At 34.6% G+C, this 23,501-nt stretch overlaps 1 protein-coding gene across 4 annotated transcripts in view; it reads right to left on the reverse strand.

The window, feature by feature from the left end:
* LOC145267017 (dynein axonemal assembly factor 9-like) overlaps window positions 1-23,501 on the reverse strand; it is a 159,657-nt gene that overhangs the window by 64,789 nt on the left and 71,367 nt on the right. For all 4 annotated transcript variants that reach the window (XM_080122933.1, XM_080122932.1, XM_080122931.1 and 1 more), the window contains exons 15-19: window positions 22,027-22,102; window positions 18,032-18,071; window positions 16,071-16,155; window positions 8,515-8,597; window positions 5,491-5,532 (exon numbers count right to left, since the gene is read on the reverse strand). In XM_080122933.1, the coding sequence (XP_079979059.1) occupies window positions 5,491-5,532; window positions 8,515-8,597; window positions 16,071-16,155; window positions 18,032-18,071; window positions 22,027-22,102 (326 nt within the window). The remainder of the gene's footprint in view (window positions 1-5,490; window positions 5,533-8,514; window positions 8,598-16,070; window positions 16,156-18,031; window positions 18,072-22,026; window positions 22,103-23,501) is intronic.

The raw sequence follows: 23,501 nt of genomic DNA on the forward strand, positions 1-23,501 counted from the left end.
AAAAAACCGTCTGTTTTGAAAAAAATCAAAAAAAAATCGTCTGTTTTAAAAAAAGAAAGAAAAATCGTCTGTTTTGAAAAAAAAAAATTTTCTATTTTAAAAAGAAAACAAATTTTTTTTGAAAACGAAACAAATTTTCTATTTTAAAAAGAAAAAGGGAATTTGTAACAACCGCTACATATGGTCGGAACAAATGCCCGCCAGGAACATTTCACAGCAATCACCGTTTTGATACAGCCACGCGTATGAAGAATGCATACGAACATGACGTCATGATGCGACCACCACACACATATAACAAAAGGAACTATATTATTTAAATTGAAATTCATTATTAAGATGAGTATCATTTATTAATTTATTTATTGCGGACTATTATCCTCATCTTTATTAGTTGTTGTTTCATGACGTTTTGCCCAACTATTCCTCTGGCCTTTGTGAGGTGGTAACTGCGATGGAATAGGAACTCCAAATCTCCTAACTGCATTCTCAGCAATTACTGCATTCCATAGTTGTCGTCTCACCATGTTTTGGCCAAATAAGCCTCTGGCTGACTTTGGGTAGGATCGAAACCGCAATCTTCAGACAATTCTCACCTGGACCTGTAGAGATTTTATGGCAGTTACCATAATGTAATTCTTGTTGGGTAGGTCACCATTTCGGCGGGTCCCCCTTTTGGGGAGTCGTCGAAATTAATAAGACGGGAGTAGAAACAGACCTGGGAATAATAATAAAAAAACAAAGGAACTTTCAAACGAAACGGTTTTATATTCATTTCAGCGTACAAGTGGTATCGGGTTATAGAAAGGTGGTGATTTTCATTTTTGTCCCCTGACTCTGGAACCATTCGCGTCTCCGTCTTTCTGCTTCCAACACTTTTTGTATCTCTTTTTGTCTTTCCCACCAGAACTGTTCTCCGTCCTGATTGGTTACAACCTCTGGTCACATTTTGAGGAAAGGAGGAAGGAAGGAAGGAAGGAAGGAAGGGGGAAAGGGGAGAGTAGAGAGAAAGAGACACGTAATGGAGAAATAGTAGTCTTGGCTTCACTACAGATTCAACATCTTTATCCACTGCGCCACGAAGGGCGATCAAGGTTGGATTCTTTGATCTTATAAATCCACGTTTATTTATTATCTGATCTTTCATGGTGAACGTGGTGAGATGACAACAACTATGGATGGCAGTAATTGCTGAAAATGCAGTCAGGAGATTCGGAGTTCCTATCCCGTCGTGGTTACCACCCGATGAAGGCCAGAGGAATAGTTGGCTGAAACGTCATGAAACAACATCTAAGAAGGATGAGGATAATGGTCTGCAATAAATAAATTAAAAGGAACTATGTTATGCTTCCTCGTGTATGAATATAGTGAACAGGCTGGAACATTCGAGAAGGCCTGTATATAAGTATTTGCCTGCCAAAATCAAATTAGGTTTTCTTCCAAATTCTCAACAACAGCACCTGCTTAAGGAAACTGTCTATTTAGACATTAAACAGCATCGCCAAGAATGCCAGAGAACAACCAGTTTTCACTTCAATGCCCAACATGGAAAGTTACCACATATAACGAGGACTCAAACCTCCTTTTGAATATTCTTATTTCAAACTATATGAACGCACACACCCACACACGTCTTTTATGATTTAAAAAAGTTTTTTTTTATTCGATTTTCCCCCCAAACAAGGCACATTGCCACTTTGATGTAGGAGGTTACTATTGGGGACATAAGTTGCAGGGGTACTATGTGGGGAGTTGGGCAGCTGTTAAAGAACAGCCGCCTGTTCTTGTAAGTGAGTAAATAAGAGATAGGATAGTCGAGGATTCGAACTTGCGAAGCTAGATTTGGAATTGAGAATTCCGATCATAAGTTAAAATAAATACAGAATACATAATGTTATTGAAATACATAATGTTATTGAAATACATAATGTTATTGAAAATGGAATGTAGAATTACCATTGTTTAGTTCACATAAAATAGTTAGATATCTGTTTATAGAGTAAGGAATATAATGAAATAATTTTGTGAAATTAAAATAAGGAATCTAGATCAGAGCAATAGAAAATATTAAACCTATTTGTGAAGTAGGTTAGAGAAATCGAGTTGAAACATGTAAGTAACAATGCATGCTTAAACATGAAGGCCATGTGTCTAATATGCACGTGTTGGTCATGCAATGACGTCAGGAGTTTTGAATTTAGTTAGATAAGTCAGTTAGTCAGCAGACAGTCGGGGAGTCAGAAGTCAGTCAGTCAGAGGGGACAAGTAAGAAGAGTGAGTCAGAGACAGAGCTGACATCAAACCTTGGAAGCGAAGGTTAGAAGAAAGAATCATGTAAAGACTTGAATTCCTTGATGCAAAGCCATTGACCGGTCGAAATGGAATAAACAAACAACTTCATCTTTTTGTATCTGCGTCTTTGTGTTATGTTATTCAACAGAAAAGGTATTGTCAATTTATATTATAAGAACTTTGTGAAAATCATCATCTCAAAAATAGGTAAAGAAATATATGTGTCAATATTTATAGAAACACTCCCATTCACAGAACTATCAAACAGTATAAATGTCAAACTATATCTCGGTCTATCTATCAATATATAAGATCTCCCTCTCATTATGAATTACATGTTCTGGCTCACTATTAAAATGTCCCTGTCTCTGTGTTAAATATATCTAAGACTCTCTTACTAAGACGAACAACAACAACAGTATATACGACATCCCTTCTAACAAAATAACACCCCTATGTAACACAGCAAGATGTTTGTTCCCATTACACTTGAACTTCTGCATGTCAGTACAGTTGGGAAAGCAGAATCCCGGAAGTCTAGTATTTCTGGGGAAGAACTTGTTGGAATAGGCTTTCTTACAGCTAGGGATCTCTACTGTGTAGGGGTGGGATTTTGCTGCTTGTTGGGGTATTTACATCGAGGGAGTACAAGTGCTTGTAGCTAATTCGAGCATTCAGCATTAAAATACTTGTAGAACAGGCAGAGGGATGCAACATTTCATTGATGGGACAGAGGTTGAAGCCAAGATAACAGTTCAGGACCTATCAGGTTGGCGACTATGTTTTGGTTCCTGTCCAGGAGTGAGAGACTAGTAGCAGATGCACCAGCCCAAATGTGGCAAGACTACATAAGCGAATGGAAATAACACTAAGAAAAGGTGCACTAATCCTCATATAAGCCAACGTAGAATAGCCATAGCGTGGGGATTTTCTTTCCGCTTCGAATACTATGCTGTTAATCACGGTTTATTTGTATGAGGAAATTGTCCTGACAAACTCTTGTGCAGAGATACCGTATACACTAAACATTCAAATGAACAAGAAAATGCATGTTTTGTTTTTACCACCCTAAACCCCCCCCGTCTCTCCCCGCCATCGATTAACTTGAACCTATTTAATAATCTAAAGTAAAGATTATTTAAATCCTGTCTTATTTCGATGTTCACTTTTCACGAATAAAAACATTTACTAAGCGTGAAGTAGCTCCTTTCTTTTTAATTCATGACAAATTTATTCGCTAAAAGTAGAAAGAAAAAAAAAATGTCCGAATACTGCAACCAGAGAGATTTGATGTGGGACCGTCAACTCTGCAATCGGAAAGGCGGTACAATCTGAGTGGTAATGACAGTGAGATCGGGAATACTTTAACATAGTTTTTTAAACGGTCGACGGATTTTCACGGGATCGGTATCATTTTGAAGCTCGCTCCTTCAGACGACAAATATCGAAAAATTCGCCTGAAACATTATTTTCAGATTTATGAACTGTTTGCAAAAATAGCCACAAGGACTTAAAGCCTGTCCGCGGCACACTTATCAGATAAAAATCAGTAATTTCAAGCCTCTTTTTTTTTTTTTTTTTTACAAAGGAGTCACCACTTGTCCAGGCCCAGAGGCCACTCGAGGATAAGGGTTAATGAGTGTACAGTGGTCAAAGGGAACATGTAGTAATCTTTAGTCGTGAAAATTTGGTAAATTGGATTACTTAAGGGAATGACTCATCAAGAATTTGTTCACATTGGACTTGAAGACAATTAGATTGCAGTCAGTTGGAAAGCAGGAAAACGGAATAGAGTTCCACAGGCGTGCAGTTCTAAGAAAGAAGCTTTGTTCATGGAATCTACTTTTAAGTTTAGGCACAGATAAAGAGTGTACTATTCCCACAATACCCCCCCCCACTTTATTAATCCTTCAATATAAATTCCACGCAAGGAAACACTTACGTTAGAACAATTTAAACTAATATTTCTAACACGTAAATAAATGTTGTTTGATTCATGTTAATACAGCAATTTCGTGTTCTTTGTCGGGTGTCGTTATTTTCCGGATTTCATTTTTATTTTTTGTGTAAAGATGTGGATTAGTGAAACCTTTTTATTAATCGACGATCCCGTTAAATTTACTTTTAATGGCCCCGTTGATACACTAACACATGCAACCACGGTCCTAAAAGTCGATAAAGCTCGATTATAAATTGGCGACCTGTAGGAAAACATTGGTCAGTTTGGGAAAAAAAAAAAAAAAAGATGGTCCGTTTTTCAAAAGGAAGAAATGGTCAATTTTCCAAATTAAAAATGAAGTCTCTTTGAAAAAAAAAAAAAAAATGGTCCGATTTTAAAATGAAAAAGAATTAACTTTTAAATAGGAACAAGTGAACCATGTATGCCCCCCCCATGAGTGCACAAGGAACGAGGCATAAAAAAATGACTAAGTTCAGCCCGCCCCCACAATTAGCCCCCAAAGTCTCCAGAGGACGTTAACTCCTGGTGAAAATGAACGAATGGTACAGTTTTAGGCCTTAACATATGTAAATGTGAGTTTTGCACCCTGCAAAAAAAAAAAAAAAAAAAGAAATGATTAAGTCCATCATTTGCCCCCACTCTCCAGATTTAGCCCCAAAAGTCCCTAATGCTTTAGCATATTTCAATTTGAGTTCAGCACCATGCAAAACTGCTAAATAGACATACACAGAAAGTTTTGGACAAATATGATAAAATAATCCCCAAAATGGAGTGTTTTTATTAGCTCTGAAAAAGCCCCTGGGGCACACCCAAGAGTTATAACAAACTATAAAATTATATAGAAATCAATTAGTTACAACTTTTCAGAAAGTTTCATAAAAATCCAAGGCATCAGTTTTTTTTAATAAACACAAAAGTGTAAATTTTTGCTCTTAACCCGAAAGGCACCCCTAAAGGGGGGTGCAACCGGAGTTTTCCCGGAAAATTTGTTTTGTCACTTATTTGCTCATATCATGTTTAATGTTTGTGCAAAATTTCAAAAAATTCCAAGTCGTAGTTATTGAGAAAAGTACGGATAGACAAATGAACAAGGGTGAATTTACAGGTCCGTCCTCGTTTTGTCGGGGGGGGGGGGGACGGACCAAAAGAACAATTAATTTGTTAAGTTTTTATTTATTTTTTTATTTTATATATATACAACTTTTTTCCATAGATAAAACAGAATTTACGGTACTTACCTTTGGGTAGGTAGATTCTCTAAGAGAAAAAAAATGGTATCCCTGGAAGAAAAGAAAAAAAAATCTTGCATAATCTTGTACAACTGATTCCATTTGTGACACGCAAAGCTCTTGTAGACGTTCCTATTTATTTACCTCCCCACAAGGGCGGAGTTAGAGGCACAAGGTCGGTTTTTAATGTGGGGAAAATCCAGCTCCCTGAAAAGGGGCACTCTGGATAGGAACAAAAGTAAAAATTGCCTCAATCTAGAAGGATTTCAAATACACTTCCTTCCAATTCGACCAATGTTCGACCAAGCTTCTGTGGCTTAGAATACCATTTTCTTAGTGTCACATTGTACCATAATGTGCTGTGATGTCGTGTAGACAGCAGTCGCTGGAGTGAAATAGAGAGAGGAGCAGTAGGAGGTAGTAGGACTGGTGACGTCACGTGGAGATAGCAGCAGGAGCAGTAAGACAAAGAGAGTGGAGTGGGAAAAACATGACGGCGTGAACAGCAGGAGAAGGAGAGCAGATAACAATGATTCTCTGCTAGCAAATATTATTAAATGGAACGGAGACATTTTGATTTATGATTCTTTTTTTTAATTTTTCGATTTTCCGTATAATCTTTTTCGTATCAAAATAATAAATTGTTGATAGAAGTTCCATAGTTTATATATATATATATATATATATATATATATATATATATATATATATATATGTATATATGTATGTATATATATATATATATATATATATATATATATATATGTATATATGTATGTATATATATATATATATATATATATATATATATATATATATATATATATATAAAAATTAGTTCGTTCAGCCATAATCGAAATCGAAACCAAAACTTATGAAGAATTCTTGATAAAATTATTTATATAAAAAAAATACATTACTGGAGTGCCGGCCCTGTCGGTGGGGCATTAGAATACGCCGACTGGCCCCCTGCAGAGGGTAAAAGTCCCTCAATGGGGGTCCTGGATATGACCTTAAACTATATCCAGTGGTGAGGCCCCAGCTTGTGGGCTTTGGGGAGTGTGGTGCCACCCTTTAATTACCATTGCTCCCAGGTCCACTCTGACCCGGAGTGATAGTACCAGTTAGGGCCCCAACTATGGGTTAAATAGAAACTGACATGAAAACAACAAATATATTCTATTAAAAAAATTTTTCTTCAAAATCTTTGGATTCGGCATTAAATAACCCGAAAAGGGTTGATATGCCATAAAACAAAAACACCCAACCAACCAACTGGAGTGCCATCAGCTAAAATCGAAACCGAAACCAAAACTTATGAAGAATTTTTGATAAAATTATTTATATAAAAAAAATAGATTACTGGAGTGCCATCAGCTAAAATCGAAACCGAATATTAGAAATGAGAAAAAAAGTTATGGCCCATTGATTTAGAATGAGTACTTTATTCCAAATTGATAGTTGAATATGGTTCAATTCTTGCTCATTTTTGCATTAAATGTACCATAGTGTGCTGCGACGCCACGTAGACAGCAGTCGCTGCAGTGAAATAGAGAGAGAAGCACTAGGAGGTAGCAGGACTGGTGACGTCACATGGGGATAGCAGCAGAGCCAGTAAGACAGAGAGAGTGGAGTGAAAGAGTCCGGACAGCATGGACAGCAGACTGAAAGAGAGCAGACGACAATGAATTCCCGCTAGTTGGTGACAGCTCTGTCAAAAATTGTTATGTAAAATTAAAAGTACGGACAAGAAATAAAAATGAGTTCAAAGTATTTCTTTTATTTGTTTGATTCACTTGGATGATGAAGAATATTACGAGAGGATTACAAAGCACACACAGTACACCTAATCTTACCAAATGGTTACCCATTTAATATTGGCCCATGTTAATGTCGCTTAACTTTGATGATCTAATGAGAACAGGTGCGTCAACATGATTAAACACTTCATAAAATCTCCACACTAACGTAATGTACTTGCAATAACCCTTATCCCTGAGTGGCTTCCGAGCCTTGATAAGTGGTGATCTTTGTGTAAAAAAAAAAAAAAAAAAATTATGATATAAAAAAAATCGATGTCGGAAATAATAATTCCAAATAAATTAAATTAAATATATTATCAATATAATTATATAAAGTTGATGAAATAACAATCTTAAATGGAACACTTAAAATAACTCTCTCGCTAGAAACTAAAAACTAACGTACAGCTATTTAATAAAATCGATTTTCCTTAATATAATATGCAAATGAGGTTACTTCTTAATTGCATATTTTGAAAGAACCATGCTATATATAGAAATAAATGAAACATTAAAGTAATGGATCTTTTGTATACGTTAATCATATTGTGAAAAAACAAACAAACAAACAGACTGACAGGAATACGAATTTATATATATAGATGAGAGAGTTTTAGACTTCAAGTGCTGGGGTCTTGGTTTTGAATCTTGCTATGTCCAGCCATGCTGATGAATTGTGAACAACGAAACATGTGTCCATAGATAATTAAATTTTGGTAGTGTCGGAGGTTAAGTGGTTGATTTTTTGTATAGATAATTACTCAATACCTTTCCAGAATTTTTTTTGGTAGATAATTTTCCATAATTTTTTGTGTAGATAATTACTCGATACTTTTCCATAATTTTTTGTATAGATAATTACTCGATATTTTTCCATTATTTTTTTGTGTAGATAATTACTCGATAATTATCCATAATTTTTTGTGTAGATAATTATTCGATAATGTTCCATAATTTTTTGTGTAGAAAATTACTCGATAATTTTCCATAATTTTTTGTGTAGATAATTACTCGATAATTTTCCATAATTTTTTTGTGTAGAAAATTACTCGATAATTTTCCATAATTTTTTGTGTAAATAACTATTTTTGCCTGATACATAAGTATATCAAAGAGTTTTCCTGTTAATTTATTCGGCACTGACATATTTCATCTGTGCATGTCTATCTGGAAGCACTCTTGAAAAAGTTTCTCAAGTCGATGCTCATCTCCATTAACGAATCGTACATACCTGCGTTCCAGATGTTTCTTCAAATTCTCATCGTTCAAACGAGTTTTGCATTCTTGCAGAATCTCCTTAGCTTTCTCCTCCGTCTGAAATGATAAGACATCAAAATTTATAAAAACATCAAATTTTTTGAGGAAAACCAAAGCAAAACATTTTTGAACTAGCGGGGGGGGGGGGCTTTGCCGGTCGTAAAATACGCTTAAATATGATATTTTAATTTGTCTAGATTTCATAAATATTATTATAGAGTCGTGATTTTAAAAGTAAAAGAAAAAAAGTATTTGAGTGCCGTCAGCTAGAATCGAAACTGAAAACAAAAACTGTAGCATTCAAAGCTGGTGACGTTACCACTGTATTAACGTGATACGCATAGGAATTGATTAAAATTAAAAATTAAAAATAAACTAAGATGAATGTACAAAATGTTTAATGATTTTTTTTAATTTTGACCCACTTTTGACCCTTTAAAACTATTTTAACCTGTTAAAGACCCATAAAAGAACAGTCCGTAAAAAATCCAATCATTTGAGGCCCCTAGTGTTGCTTGCTCTGAGACTTTTAGTTTTGGAAGAGATAGAGTTTGAAAATATGGCGACAGACAGACAGACAGACAGACGTAATGAGTTTGTTAAAGTAGACATGTTAAATGTATGTGTCGGTCAGTAAAAGAAGGAAGGTCCACATGCGGAGATAGGTTATCAACGTTATTATTTAAAGAAGGTTAACACCGGAAAAGGAAGAAACATGACTCCTTAAGGGGAGAGTTCTCAAACCAAAGGGACATAACTCAGGATGCCAAGTTCACTCTCTTCACAAAGTTTTATAAATTAGACTAGCGAGGCTACCCATAGAACAATTAAATAGTCGTCGGCACGTGTCTGTCTCGGAAGATGATGGCATAGCCAGGGCCGGCTTTAAGTAATTGGAGGCCCTAGCCAAAGTGAATTTGGTGGCCCCAAATGAAATCTATATATCTATAAAAGTGAAAATGTGTGTGTGTGTGTGTGTGTGTGCATTTCCATACCAAACTACTCTGTCAATTTTCAGTCTACAGACTCAGGATTTGACATAAGGGGTATTGAGATTTGGGAAAATCTTTTTAATCGGTTTTCGGTCAGAAATTTGGCTGTCAAGGGGTTAAAGTTCAACGATTTGACCTTTGAAAACTCTACCAAACTCCTCTGCCAATTTAGGGTCTAAACACTTGAAATTTTAAATGTAGGTTACTTGGACATGAGTTAAACTTTTTAATTTGATTTGAGCCAAAATAAATAAATGTTTAAGAGGTCAAAATAGGGGTCAAAGTTAAAAAAACTTGACTTCTGCGGTCTCTACCAAATTACTCAGACAATGTCTGGTCTAAACATTGGAAATTTTATATAAAGGGTATTCAGAGATAGGGCAAGTGTTTTAATCGGTTTGGGTCGAAAATTTGAGCTGCCAAGGGGCAAAGTTCAAAAGATTTGACTTTGCGGTGTCTAGCAAACTACTTAGCCAATTTTGGGTTTAAACATTTGAAATTTATACATAACAGGGTATTCTGACATGCGACAAGCGTTTTATATATGAGGCGAAAATTTGGCTGCCAAAAGGTCAAAGTTGAAAGAGTTGACCTTTGCAGATTCTACCAAATTTCTCTGCCAATTTTGGGTCTAAACACTGGAAATTTTAGATATAGGTAACTTGGATATGGGTAAAACCTTTTCTTTTGATTTTAGATAAAGACAATAAATGTTAAGGGGTCAAAATTGGGGTTAAAGTTTTAAAAAATTTACCTCTGCGGTCTCTACGGAATTACTTAAACAATTTTTGGTCTAAATATTTGAAATCTTAAAAGTGTATTCGCACGTAGGGCAAGTTATGAACAGTACAAAAGGTCCGAGCAAAGCCGAGCTGAACTGCTAGTAGAAAAATAAAAAATAAAAACCGAAAAAATAAAATTATGCAATTTATCAAAAGATAACTGCATTCCTATCTAAATCAATAAATAATTGAAATTTATGCAAACATATTCGTGCAGATATCATAAACCTTCAACAAAAATCAACTTTTTGTGATTTGATGACAGCAAAATCTAATATATAAACGGCTGTCCGTCTGTCTCCATATTTTCAAACTCTATCTCCCCCAAGCTAAAAGTTGCAGATCAGCGCTAGAGGTCCTGTAAAAAGTTTTTGACTTCTAATGGGGGTATGAGACGAATGGATTCGCCAATCATTTTTATAACCGACGGCTGTGCTAAACAACCAATCAAAACGTCGCAAAATTGTTATAAAAATCGTCGAATTTTGGATTCACTCAGTTCGCCATTTGCTATGTCACAGACCACATTTAATTCTTCGCCGCCATCTTGGTTACTGATCTGAACTACGCTGCCATCTTGGTTACTGATCCGAACTGCGCCGCCATCTTGGTTACTGATCTGAACTACGCCGCCATCTTTGTTCAACACAAATGTCTCAAAACTTAACAGGGCCTCAAATGACTGGATTTTTTACGGGCTGTTCTTTTATGGGTCTTTAGCAAGTTTAAAAAAGTTTTTAAGGGGTTAAAAATGGGTCAAAGTTGAAAACATCGTTAAACATCTTGTACATTCATCTTAGTTTATTTTTAATTTTTAATCGATTTATGTGCGCTTCGTGTTCATACAGTGGTAACGTCACCAGCTTTGAATGCAACAGTTTCAGTTTTGATTCTAGCTAATGGTACCTAGATACGTTTTTTTTTTTTTTTTTTTGAAATCACGACTCTATAATAATGTGTACAAAATCTAGGCAAATTAAAATATCATATTTAAGCGTATTTTACGCCCAGGCAAAGCCTCCCCCCCTCCCCCGCGCGCTAGTCTTGAATGGAGAGACTGCTCAGGCGTTTTGTCATCATTATTGTTCTCAAATAGTTCTGTTTATTAATTTCAACTTGGAAAAACTTTTTCCTCCGATGCAGCACTAATCAGAATCGCCAATGTTATACGAAGGGTTATAGCGACATTTGGTTGGTTGGTTGTTTTTGTTTTACGGCATATCAACCCTTTTAAGGTTATTTAATGCCGAATCCAAAGATTTTGAAGAAAAATTTCTTAATAGAATATATTTGTTGTTTTCACGTCGGTTTCTATTTAACCCATAGTTGGGGCCCTAACAGGTACTACCACTCTGGGTCAGAGTGGACCTGGGAGCAATGGTAATTAAAGGGTGGCTCCACACTCCCCAAAGCCCACAAGCTGGGGCCTCACCACTGGATATAGTTTAAGGTCATATCCAGGACCCGAATACCAGAGAGAGAGAGAGAGAGCTCGAATGCCTTACTAGACACTAACCTCGATTTTCTAAGGTCTTTACACCCACATTTATATATTGTTTAGATGCACGACTATCGAAGACAACCTGGATTCTTCTCTCATTTAAGAAGAAATTGATTATGTTAAGTATTCGTCTAGTAATACCATAAGATCTGATTTTCATAAGACCATGCCATACGATGTCAAAAGCCTCCCCTTCCCTGCCTTATCCAGTGCTTCATTCAAAGATTACAGTTAAAATACCTGCAGTAGAACGGATTTGCCTAAATTCATGTTGATGGTCTGTCAGAAGTTTAGCAACTGTAAGGTGCTGGATTAGAGCTTGATTAAGTATAGACTCAAATATTTTGGTTGGTTGGTTGTTTTTGTTTTATAGCATATCAACCCTTTTCGGGTTATTTAATGCCGAATCCGGGGATTTTGAAGAAAATTTTTTTTAATAGAATATATTTGTTGTTTTCAAGTCAGTTTCTATTTAACCCATAGTTGGGACCCTAACAGGTACTACCATTCCGGGTCAGAGTGGACCTGGGAGCAATGGTAATTAAAGGGTGGCTCCACACTCCCCAAAGCCCGCAAGCTGGGGCCTCACCATCGGATATAGTTTAAGGTCATATCCAGGACCAGCGACATTCGGAACTCATGAAAATAGATAAAATATAAAGCCTCAAGACGGAACCATGTTGGAAAATATTTGCAATTCACCGTATAAATCTTTCAGATCAAGCGCAGTATTCAAATCCATACAACATTCCATTATATACAAATTGGAACGATAAAATTGTCGCCCTAGAAAAGACGACATGATTCCATTTCCGTTTGATGAAAACAGGTTTTCTTTTTTTGTTCCAGACCATCTACTAGTTGGTCTGTTGTGTACAAATCCCAAGATTGGTAGGAGCCGTCTATCATGTCTGAAAGGGACCCAATATTCAACGAACGAGAACGGAGATGCGCCGCTGTACAACTCATGCTCTCTACCGATCCAAGTTATCACAACAGGACCATTGCCAGCACCTTCAAAATGCATCGCTGCATTGTCACGAGTAACAGGGACGTACCCAAGGGGATGAAAACAATGTTTCCAGCCAGGGTTAGGGTTAAAATTGGTGAGAAAGGGTGAAAATTTGAAAAAATTAGAATTTTCCCTGTGAAGGTCGAACGACTGCATTACGAATATGTATCCGTAACGTAATAGCTATTGGTTCATATGTGAATTTTTAGCCTTGCAGCAAACATGTCTTTATAAGCTAAACGTTTTGGTTTCACTTCTTGGGGGTGGTGCATGAATCAATTTTTTAACTTTTTAAATCATTACTATATATTGAGTCCAATATAATATAATCTATAAATATGAAAGCGAAAATGTATGTATGTGTGTTCGCTTTTTCTGTGTGTCTACAAAAGGCTTTTTTCAGAGAAGCGGTCAGTCGCCTAACAACTTTTTAAAACTTTTTATATCACATATAAATCGTAATATCTCAGCGTTAACACTAATTCTGGCAGTATTTTCCGTCTATCGGCAGAAATGTCCGAAAGCAATCAGCTTTGATCAATGTGGAAATATTTTCCATATATCAAACAATTGATATTTAATTTGGACAAGGGGAGCTGTTTCCCCCTATCCCCAACATCTTGGAAAAAAAAAAAAGCGTTCTGCACTAAATGATACCCCGCAGTCAAAAGCTGACCTCATTAAGTCATTAAAACGTGTATCTGCTAATTTAAGTAATTAAATAAATTCAACCGTTAGCATCTCACGGTGGCCCAAAACCACACACACCTTCAAACACCCAGGGCAACGCCGGGTACCCCTCGCTAGTATAATAATAAATACAAAATCTGCATTAATTAATAAAAATATCATATTTAAGCATATTTCATGACCAGCCTGCTAGTATATATACATATATATATATATATATATATATATATATATATATATATATATATATAGCAATTAAGCTACACAGAATATTCTGCATTTCATTCTCGTGAGAATTCATCAGGCTTCTGCGAAAAGTTGTGGTTATTGCACATTTATACATCCACACATACTATTGACAAATTCTCATGAGAATGAAATGCAGAATATACTGTGTAGCTTAATTGCCATATATATTTTCATAACTTACTACCTATGTATTGAGCACTGTTGAAGTAAATACTGAAAAATTTACGCATAAAATTATATCTTTATATATTAATGTATGTGATTAAATGAAGCAATCATATATATATATATATATATATATATATATATATATATATATATATAATAATAATAATAATAATAATTCAATATAGCGTAATGTAAAAATAAAAAGGTATTTGCAGCTTCTCTTCCAATTTTCGGATTTTAATCATGTCAAATCACACTTTATTTCCCTTTGACGGATTGATTGTTGCTATTTCTTCTGATGAGTTAAGGGCATAATAGATTCACTGATTGATATAATAATTAAGTGATTGATTTTGCGCTACGAAGCAGATACTGTCAAGAATTGTATAAGTCAACTGAATTAAAGGAATAAATTATAAGATGGTCAACATCATGAATTTTGGAATATAACTTTTTGTCATTTATTCTCTATATTGCTCTGTAATTACATTGAGCTTCTTAAATAAGGATTGATATATATTATAAGAAAATATATTTCTACAGAAATATATATATATATATATATACATACATATATATATATATATATATACACACATATATATATATATATATATATATATGACAGCCCCTTTAAGAAATATATATATATATATATATATATATATATATATATATATATATATATATATATATGACATCCCCTTTAAGAAATTCGTTTCTTATCGTTGAGCACTTTCAGTTGAATTAAAAAGTCGGTCAATTTAGCTCTTATGCGTAGATCATGATATAACGATTAGATCACTGTCTGTCTGACGTAAATGAACACTTAAAATTAAGATGTTTAAAATTCAACGTTGTTTCAAGCGGTTAATGGTAGCCGAATGGATACGGTCTCCGCTAATCGAGCCAGAGATGTCTCGTGATGCGGGGTTCGAATCGTTCGACTGGTAGTAATCGTGACACCCTGCACTGAAGATTCCCGAAAGGATGAAACACTAGTGTCTGTAGGTATTTAATTATTATAGTAGAACATTATATATATATATATATATATATATATATATATATATATATATATATATATATATATATATATATACTAGCATTTCATTTTATATATACTAGCATTTCAGCCTGGCGTTGCCCGGGTGTTTGGAGGTGTGTGTTGAGAAACCAAAAAAAGTAGTAGTAGTAGGAAGGCAGGCTCGATCCATGACGTGAAGGAGGAAAAGAATGTGCAAAAAACGTGACGTCTTTGCTGTTACGACCACCGTCAAACCGGAAGTGACGTAGGGTTAGGGTTAGGGTTAGGCAATCGAAAAGAGGGGATGACTTTCGAAAATATCAGCGAAAAAAGCGACCCCTCCCTGTAGAAAACTGCCCAGTTGAAGGTGAAGAAATTAATGTTTTTAGCCAATTTTTTGATATTTGTCATCTGAAGGGTCGAGCTTCAAGACGATACTGATCTTGGTCAAATCTGTCGCCTCTGTCAAAAGTTTTAGGCAGACATGCAAACATACATACATACATTTATATATTGGTAGCTCAAATTTTCGACACAAACCGATTAAAAAGCTTGCCCTATCTCTGAATACCCTTTATATAAAATTTCAAATGTTTAGACCAGAAATTGTCTAAGTAATTAGGTAGAGACCGCAGAGGGTTTTTTTTTTTTTTAACTTTGACCCCTATTATGACCCCTTAACATTTATTGTTTTGGGCTCAAATCAAGTTATTAAGTTAGATCCATGTCCAAGGAACCTATATCTAAAATTTCAAGTGTTTAGAACCAACATTGGCGGTGGGGTTTGGTAGAGTTCTCAAAGGTCAAATCGTTGAACTTTGACCCCTTTGACTTTGACATGTTCACTTTTATAGATATATAGACTATATATATATATACACTAGCAGAGGGACCCGACATACAGAATGCCTTTATCTTATTAGGCAGAAGGTTGAGTGTTGCTATTCTGTACGTTCTCAATTAGAGCTTTCTCTTGCTTTCAGTCCACAGTTGGGAATCCAAATTAAGCCAATAGGATCACAGAAACAAACAATACATTCTTTCTAATGTTACTTAAAAAAAAAATATATATATAATTTTTTTTTTTTTTTTTTTTTTTTTTTTTTTACCTTTTTGCAATTTTGGGTCTTTTTGTAGACGTGAACAGCTTGCAGAACAGCATCGACCAAGCCCAAATACAAAGTTTCAATCTGTCTGTGAGATTAAAAAAACAAAGAGAAAAATCTATATAAACTACGGTGTTTGAATATATGGTTAAGTGGCAGTTTTAGTCATTGAGGACTGCTTTAAAGTTTCACCGCCAACTCATTTTTTCAACCAAATTTCAAACAATTATTACAGTTTATAGGTCATCTTCTCAACTATACTGCGAAAAAAATAAATTTCAATTTTCATTCAGTAAAACAAAAGTTATGATGAATTTGCTGGTGTTCAAAATTGTAAAAAAACGTAAGGAGGTGAACCACGTTTTTTATGACTGGTTTCCATAGCAACCATGTCGCTTCAGTGACTACTGTTGCTATCAATTCACTGCTCTCGTGAAAAGGGAAGTAACAAGTGAAACAGAGAGAATGAAAGAATGAAAGGGAGATAATTGGATTGAAAGCAGACGAGTGCCGTACATTGTTATTACATATGTGTATGTTATGTTTATGGGGGCAGAAAAATAAGATTGAAATTAAACAAAGAACAAGTGCATTTATTGGAAGCCTGGAAAAATCATGGATTACGATAGAAAAATGCGAGCATGAAAAGTAATATGGTTAAGCTTAAACATGGAAAAGTAAAGGACTAGTTGTTAAAACTGGAAAAGAACAGGACAAGATATTGTAGTAAAAAATAAAATAAATTTATAACTTAAAATATTGCAGCATTAAAAATTTTTTAAATTCAATTTATAAAATTATATAATCAGTTCTTAATACTGCAATATTTTAAGTTATGAATTTATTATATTTTTTATTAGAATATCTTGTCCTTTTCTTTTCCAGTTTCAACAACCAGTCCTTTACTTTTTCATGTTTAAGCTTAACCATATTACTTTTCATGCTCACATGTTTCTATTGTAATCTATATGTTAAGGCAAATTTTACATTTGTACGTACGTCATCACCTTTCACCTTTTTATTTTGAAACCTTGGTATGGCCTGATAATGATTGTCTTATGTACTACACTAATCAATTCTGTTTTGCCCATTTAAAAATGAATTGTTCCAAAATCCAATTATTTCGTTTTACCCATTTAAAAATGAATTGTTCCAAAATCCAATTATTTCGTTTTACCCATTTAAAAATGAATTGTTCCAAAATCCAATTATTTCGTTTTACCCATTTAAAAATGAATTGTTCGAAAATCCAATTATTTCGTTTTACCCATTTAAAAATGAATTGTTCCAAAATCCAATTATTTCGTTTTACCCATTCAAAAATGAATTGTTCCAAAATCCAATTATTTCGTTTTTCCCATTTAAAAATGAATTGTTCCAAAATCCAATTATTTCGTTTTACCCATTTAAAAATGAATTGTTCCAAAATCCAATTATTTCGTTTTACCCATTCAAAATGAATTGTTCCAAAATCCAATTATTTCGTTTTACCCATTTAAAAATGAATTGTTCCAAAATCCAATTATTTCGTTTTACCCATTCAAAAATGAATTGTTCCAAAATCCAATTATTTCGTTTTACCCATTTAAAAATGAATTGTTACAAAATCCAATTATTTCGTCCCATTAACAAAAACAGTACATTTTTATTATTTGAATAATTCGGATTACTGTTCTCATCTTGATTGTTATTCTAACAACGTTTCGGCCGATGTAACCTCCATCTTTTTTTGGGAGTCTTTCTGCTGAACATGAGAATCTGAACAGAATTCAAAGCAGAACGTTTTATTCAATCCATGCGAGAAGGTTTCTTTATGTAAAAATATCCAGCTTTCCAAAAAATAGTCTTTCTGAAGAGGTCATGAACATGGAAGCATATCAAGAGAGTAAGATCAATTAAGTGACCCTGAATTTTAAACGAATTCAAAATTTAATTAAAAATAAAAGAATGGGGGGGGGGTTTACCTCACATATTTTGTATCTTCTTCTTGGTGTTTTTTATTGTCTGAAATAAAAAAAAAAATTATTTTTATTGCCTAGAAAAGAAAATTTTGAAATCACAGAACTAAACTAACATAAAAAAAAAAAAATAAGCTGCAATATTGGAAAATGCTCTGAATTAGTGTTTGTGGCTAAATGATGCACTTTCCTAAATTGATTGTTAACTATTCTGTACTTTCAACTACCAATTTCCGGGGTTAAATTCGATACACTGCTGTCAAAGCTCACTACTCCAAAATCCAACACACTCCTGTCAAAACTCGCCAGTCTAAAATCCGAGAGTGCTGTCAAAGCTTGCTACTCTTTTTGTCTGCCACTGAACACTACAGGCTGCACAAAATCAGGTTTGTACCAATTTTTAAGGCATTTAATCACAATGTCTTATACATCTGGTTTAAATTTCATCAAAATTGGATATATATCTAAGTGAACCACGAGGATAGAACACTCTTTAATATATATATATATATATATATATATATATATATATATATATATATATATACCGGCTAAAAAATTAATTGAATTTGTTCCACAGGTCCAAATCCCCTATATATCAAGTTTCAAGTCTGTAGACCAAAAATTGACGGAGGAGTTTGATAGAGACCATTCCTCACACACAGACAAAGTCATATATATATAACGGTAGCCGAATGGATTGGGTCCTTGCTAATGAAGCCAGAGATGGTTTCTGTTGATGGGTTCGGATTTATCGACTGGTGTTAATCGTGACACCCTGCACTGATGATTCCCGAAAGGATGAAACACTAGTGTCTGTAGGTATTTAATAATTATTATAGTAAATAATTATGTCAGCCCCTTTAAGAAACTCGTTTCTTATCGTTGAGCACTTTCAGTTGAATTAAAGTCGGTCAACTTAGCTTTATGCACAGATCATCATATAATGATTAGATCACTATGACAGACGTTAAAAGGCATTTAAAAATAAATGTTTAAATTTCAACAGTATTTATCGCGGTTAACGGTGGTCGAATGGATTTGGTCTTTGCTAATGAAGCCAGACATGGCTTCTGTCGCCGGGTTGTAATCTATCGACTGGTGTTAATCGTGACACTCTGCACTGATTATACCCGAAAGGATGAAACACTAGTGCCCGTAGGTATTTAATAATTATATATATATATATATGTATATATATATATATATATATATATATATATATGGCCAATGAATCATGGCTTTTGTTGCTGGGTTCAGTTCTATCGACTGGTCTTAATCATGACACCCTGCACTCGGTGTTGCCCGGTCATAAAATATGCTTAAATATGGTATTTCAGTTCATGCAGATTTCATATTCATTATTATATTCTATTGATTATTATATTGTACCCAATATATAGTAATGGTTTCAAAAAAAGAAAGAAAAAAATGACTTTACTACCATCAGCTGGAATCGAAACCAAAACATAGACGTTGCCAGCTTTATCTGTAACCATATGTGCTATGTTGATATGCATAAAAAATCCTTATGAAATAATGTTGCAAAAAAAGTATAAATGTGCATACGTTTAGTCGATTTGCCAAGATCAGTGTTATTTTCATTTTTGACCACTTAGCAGCATCTTTTTACTGGCTAAAAATCAAATCGATTTCTTTTTCCACAGGTCTAAACCCCCTATATATCGAGTTTTAAGTTTACAGACAGAAAATAGACAGAGGAGTTTGGTAGAGACCTTCCATACAAAAACAGATAAGGTCACTTATATGATGAGTATTGGCTGAAGAGAACTTGATATGGGTGTCTAAAACGGTCCCCTATTATTGGGTTTGAAACCGACGGGACTGATGGCTTATCTCATATGAACTTTCTGTAAATAAAAAAGTATAAATAATACGCTCTTATTTTCGGAATTTTTCCTTAAAATAGAGCACTCTGCTGGAATCCTTTTTTCAAAAAAATATAACTAATATATATATATACTAGCAAAAGTACCCGTCGTTAACTGGGTTCAAAAACAGCCTACAGAAAATGGACTCTGATTTATGAAAGTATGATAGGTTATGAAAAGGAAGGGTTGTAAAGAGATAGCTTCGAATTTGGGGCTATCAAAACCAAAGCAAAATATGATGAAAGTAAAAATAAAATAGATAAACCCCATAATTTATTACACCATACCTGTTCACACTGAAACACTTATCACAATATTCTCTGGATCTATATTAAAAAACCTTGTTAAACTTTGTGACATATTTCCATTCTATGGAGGTCAGGCGGGAACGAACACACCATAATTTTATTATACCATATTTCTTCAAACTGAAACATAGTTATCAAAGTATACTTACGCAGATAGATATGAAAAGTCTTTATTAAAGTTTGTGCCTATTTCCATTCTATGGAGGCCAGGCGCGAATGCAGACCCCACAATTTTATTATAACATCCCTATTTAAGTTAAAACATACTTATCAAAGTATTCTTATGTACATCTATATCAAAAACACTTGTAAACGTTTTTTTTTAATCTTTTATCTCCATACTTTGTGGACCAAGCGCGAATGCAGACCCCACAATTTTAATGAACCACCGTTCTGCAGGATCAAAAATACCCATACCTGTGTCTCGATACATCTTCTATCATTATATGTGATCAGTTTTCTATAATAGTCAACCATATAGAAGCCTATTCGTGACCAGACACACACACAGACGTTCAGCTTTACATTATATATATATATATATATATATATATATATATATATATATATATATATATATATATATATATAAATACATCCGCATTTACTAGAACTTTTTCGACGTTTCTGAATTTTTGAGATGAGCATTGGTTATTTGTATTATTATTCATTAGACTACTGTTCTCATCTTGAGTGTGATTTTCACAATGTTTCGGTCGATGTAACCTCCGACCTTCTTCAGGTGTATCTTCTGTAACTTGGGCAGTGGTTAAAGTACTGGGAAAAATCAATTGTAAAAGTGATATTCTTGTGAAGGTTGAAGGTTCAATCCTAAGTGTGGGCGACCGAAATATACATTTGCAAATTACTTAGGACCTCTATCCAGTCATGGCTGACGGAACAAGAGCATGTTACCCCCGTGAAGTAAATAAAGGGTTCAGCTCGAAATTCCGTTCAAATTTCTGAGTTCAACAGAAACATTCCCGAATTCGACAAGATACACCTGAAGAAGTATGACTCTTATTCACCATTCAAACAACATTTCCAATATATGTGCTGAAAAGCAAAATACTTGTTTATTCATAGCTGAACATTTTGCAAATTGCATTTCATTTCTTCTGATGATAAAAGCCATTATTGAAAATCCATGGATTAAGGAAATACAAATAATTTTTCTCCATATATTCCTTGTTTTAAACAATAAATTTTTAACTTAAATATATGTGTATATATTTTGATTTACAGAATTTAACTTTAATCATTAAACTTATATATTGCTCTGTTTTTAAATATTGAGCTTTAACTTTTTGGCTAGGATCACCCTGAAAGTATTACCTCAATGTGATATCTAACAGGATAATTCACTTGATCTTTAATCTGTGATTCATCTTATTTATTTATTTTTTTATTTATTTATTTTTCTTCTTTTGAAGATTGTAATGCTGGGTATGGGGCAGCCAAACTAGCTGCCAACATTGCCCCGCTTTTTTATTGAAACCAACCGAGAGCTCTTTTTAGTATCCTCACTGTTCCCTTAAGTGCAATTGTCTGAATCTCTTTTGCACTTGGTTCTCCAGGAATATTAGTTAGGTAGGACTTCAGGTTCTTCTTCATAAGCCCTGTGGCACCTATAATAACTGGTATGATTGATATCTCCCTAAGATTCCAGTTTCTTTTCATATCATACATGAGACCTTGGTATTTGGTCTGTGTATGCATGTTTGTTCAATTAAAAGTTGAAATGTTAACATTAGTTATAAAACAATCATCTCCAAAGAAAGAAAATCAAAAAAATAAATACATTTGAAAGGTCTGTTGTGAAAGAAATATGTCCGACAGCAAATGACTGGAAAGCAGGAAGAAACTTCTTGACAAACCTATGGAACAAAAACAAGATGTTATTTTAATAAAACATAAAACGACGCGTTCGGTCAGCATTGGTACGTCATATATATTTCCTATTTTTTTTTTTTACTCTTTCTTTCTCTCTTCTCTTCATTTTCTTCTTTATTTGCGTCGTTTATTTATTTGCGTCATCTTCTTACTCTCCTTCTCTTATGTTGCTACAACTACTACTACGACTACTACTAATCCCACTATTTTTCCTCTTCCACCACTTCTCGTCTCGTTTGCCCTAAAATTTTCAATATGCAAACAAGCAAACAAATTAAATATAATAAGTGAAAAGGCCAAAATAAGTCTTTCGCTCTTTTTTCCAACATCGTTGTAAAAAATATTGGGTGGAACGACAAAGTTGTCACCCAAAAGAAAACAACAACTTTATTTTAAAACTTTTATTGAAAAAAAATCAATTCAGGTTACTTCATCATGTAGTAGAGCTGATATCTATTCAATGTAGCCGCCTTCAGCCTCAATCATCACCTCTTCAAGGGTCCGGAACTGGGAGCATGCCTTTTTTACAAGCACCGACGGAGACTCGAATGGCAGCGATCTGGCAGGTTTTTGTGTTGTGGGAGGTCATGTTGGTGATGTTCTCGACGTATGACCAAACAAAGTAGTCCAGTGGGTTCATGTTGGGGGAGAAGAGGGGTCAGTGAGAGAAGGGTACAATGCTGTAGCATTCCTTTTGGTCAAGTCCTGCTGCCACACCCAGGGCCTGCCAGCGGCCACCTGATTGCATCAGGGAACCACGACACTCTTCAGCACATCCACATACACTTTGGTGTCGACTTTCAAACCGACTTCGAAGATGTGAGGTGGCATGATGTGGCCCTCACTTGAAACCACACCAAAGACCATAACCGTGGCAGGAAACTTTGTTTTCATCACCCTGGGCATGTTTGTGTTATTCATGGCAATCCAGCGATGCATTTTGAGGGTGCTGGCAATGGTCCTGTTGTGATAACTTGGATCGATAGAGAGCCTGAGTTGTACAGTGGCGCATCTCCGATCTTGCTCGTTGAACATTGTCACTTTCAGGCATGATAGACGGCTCCTATTGCTCTTGAGATTCATACACAACTGACCAACTAGTAGATGGTCTGCAACAACAACAACAACAACAAAACAAAAAGAAAACCGGTTTTCATCAAAAGGAAATGGAATGATGTTGTCTTTTCTAGTGCGATAATTTTAGCGTTCCACCCTGTACTCTCCCTCTCTCTTTTCTCTCCCTTTCTTTCTTTCTCTCTCAATTGCTTTCTGTTTCTCTTTCTTTCTCTCTAGCACCCTCTTTCTCTCTCTTCCTCTAGTTTGGCATTATTTACAACTAAAAAAAAAATGCAACATTATATCAAGTTGCCATATGTCAGGGTG

Source organism: Euprymna scolopes, chromosome 42 (genome assembly GCF_053919585.1).
Source record: "Euprymna scolopes isolate OS-2025 chromosome 42, ASM5391958v1, whole genome shotgun sequence".
Classification (NCBI taxonomy): Eukaryota; Metazoa; Mollusca; class Cephalopoda; order Sepiida; family Sepiolidae; genus Euprymna; species Euprymna scolopes.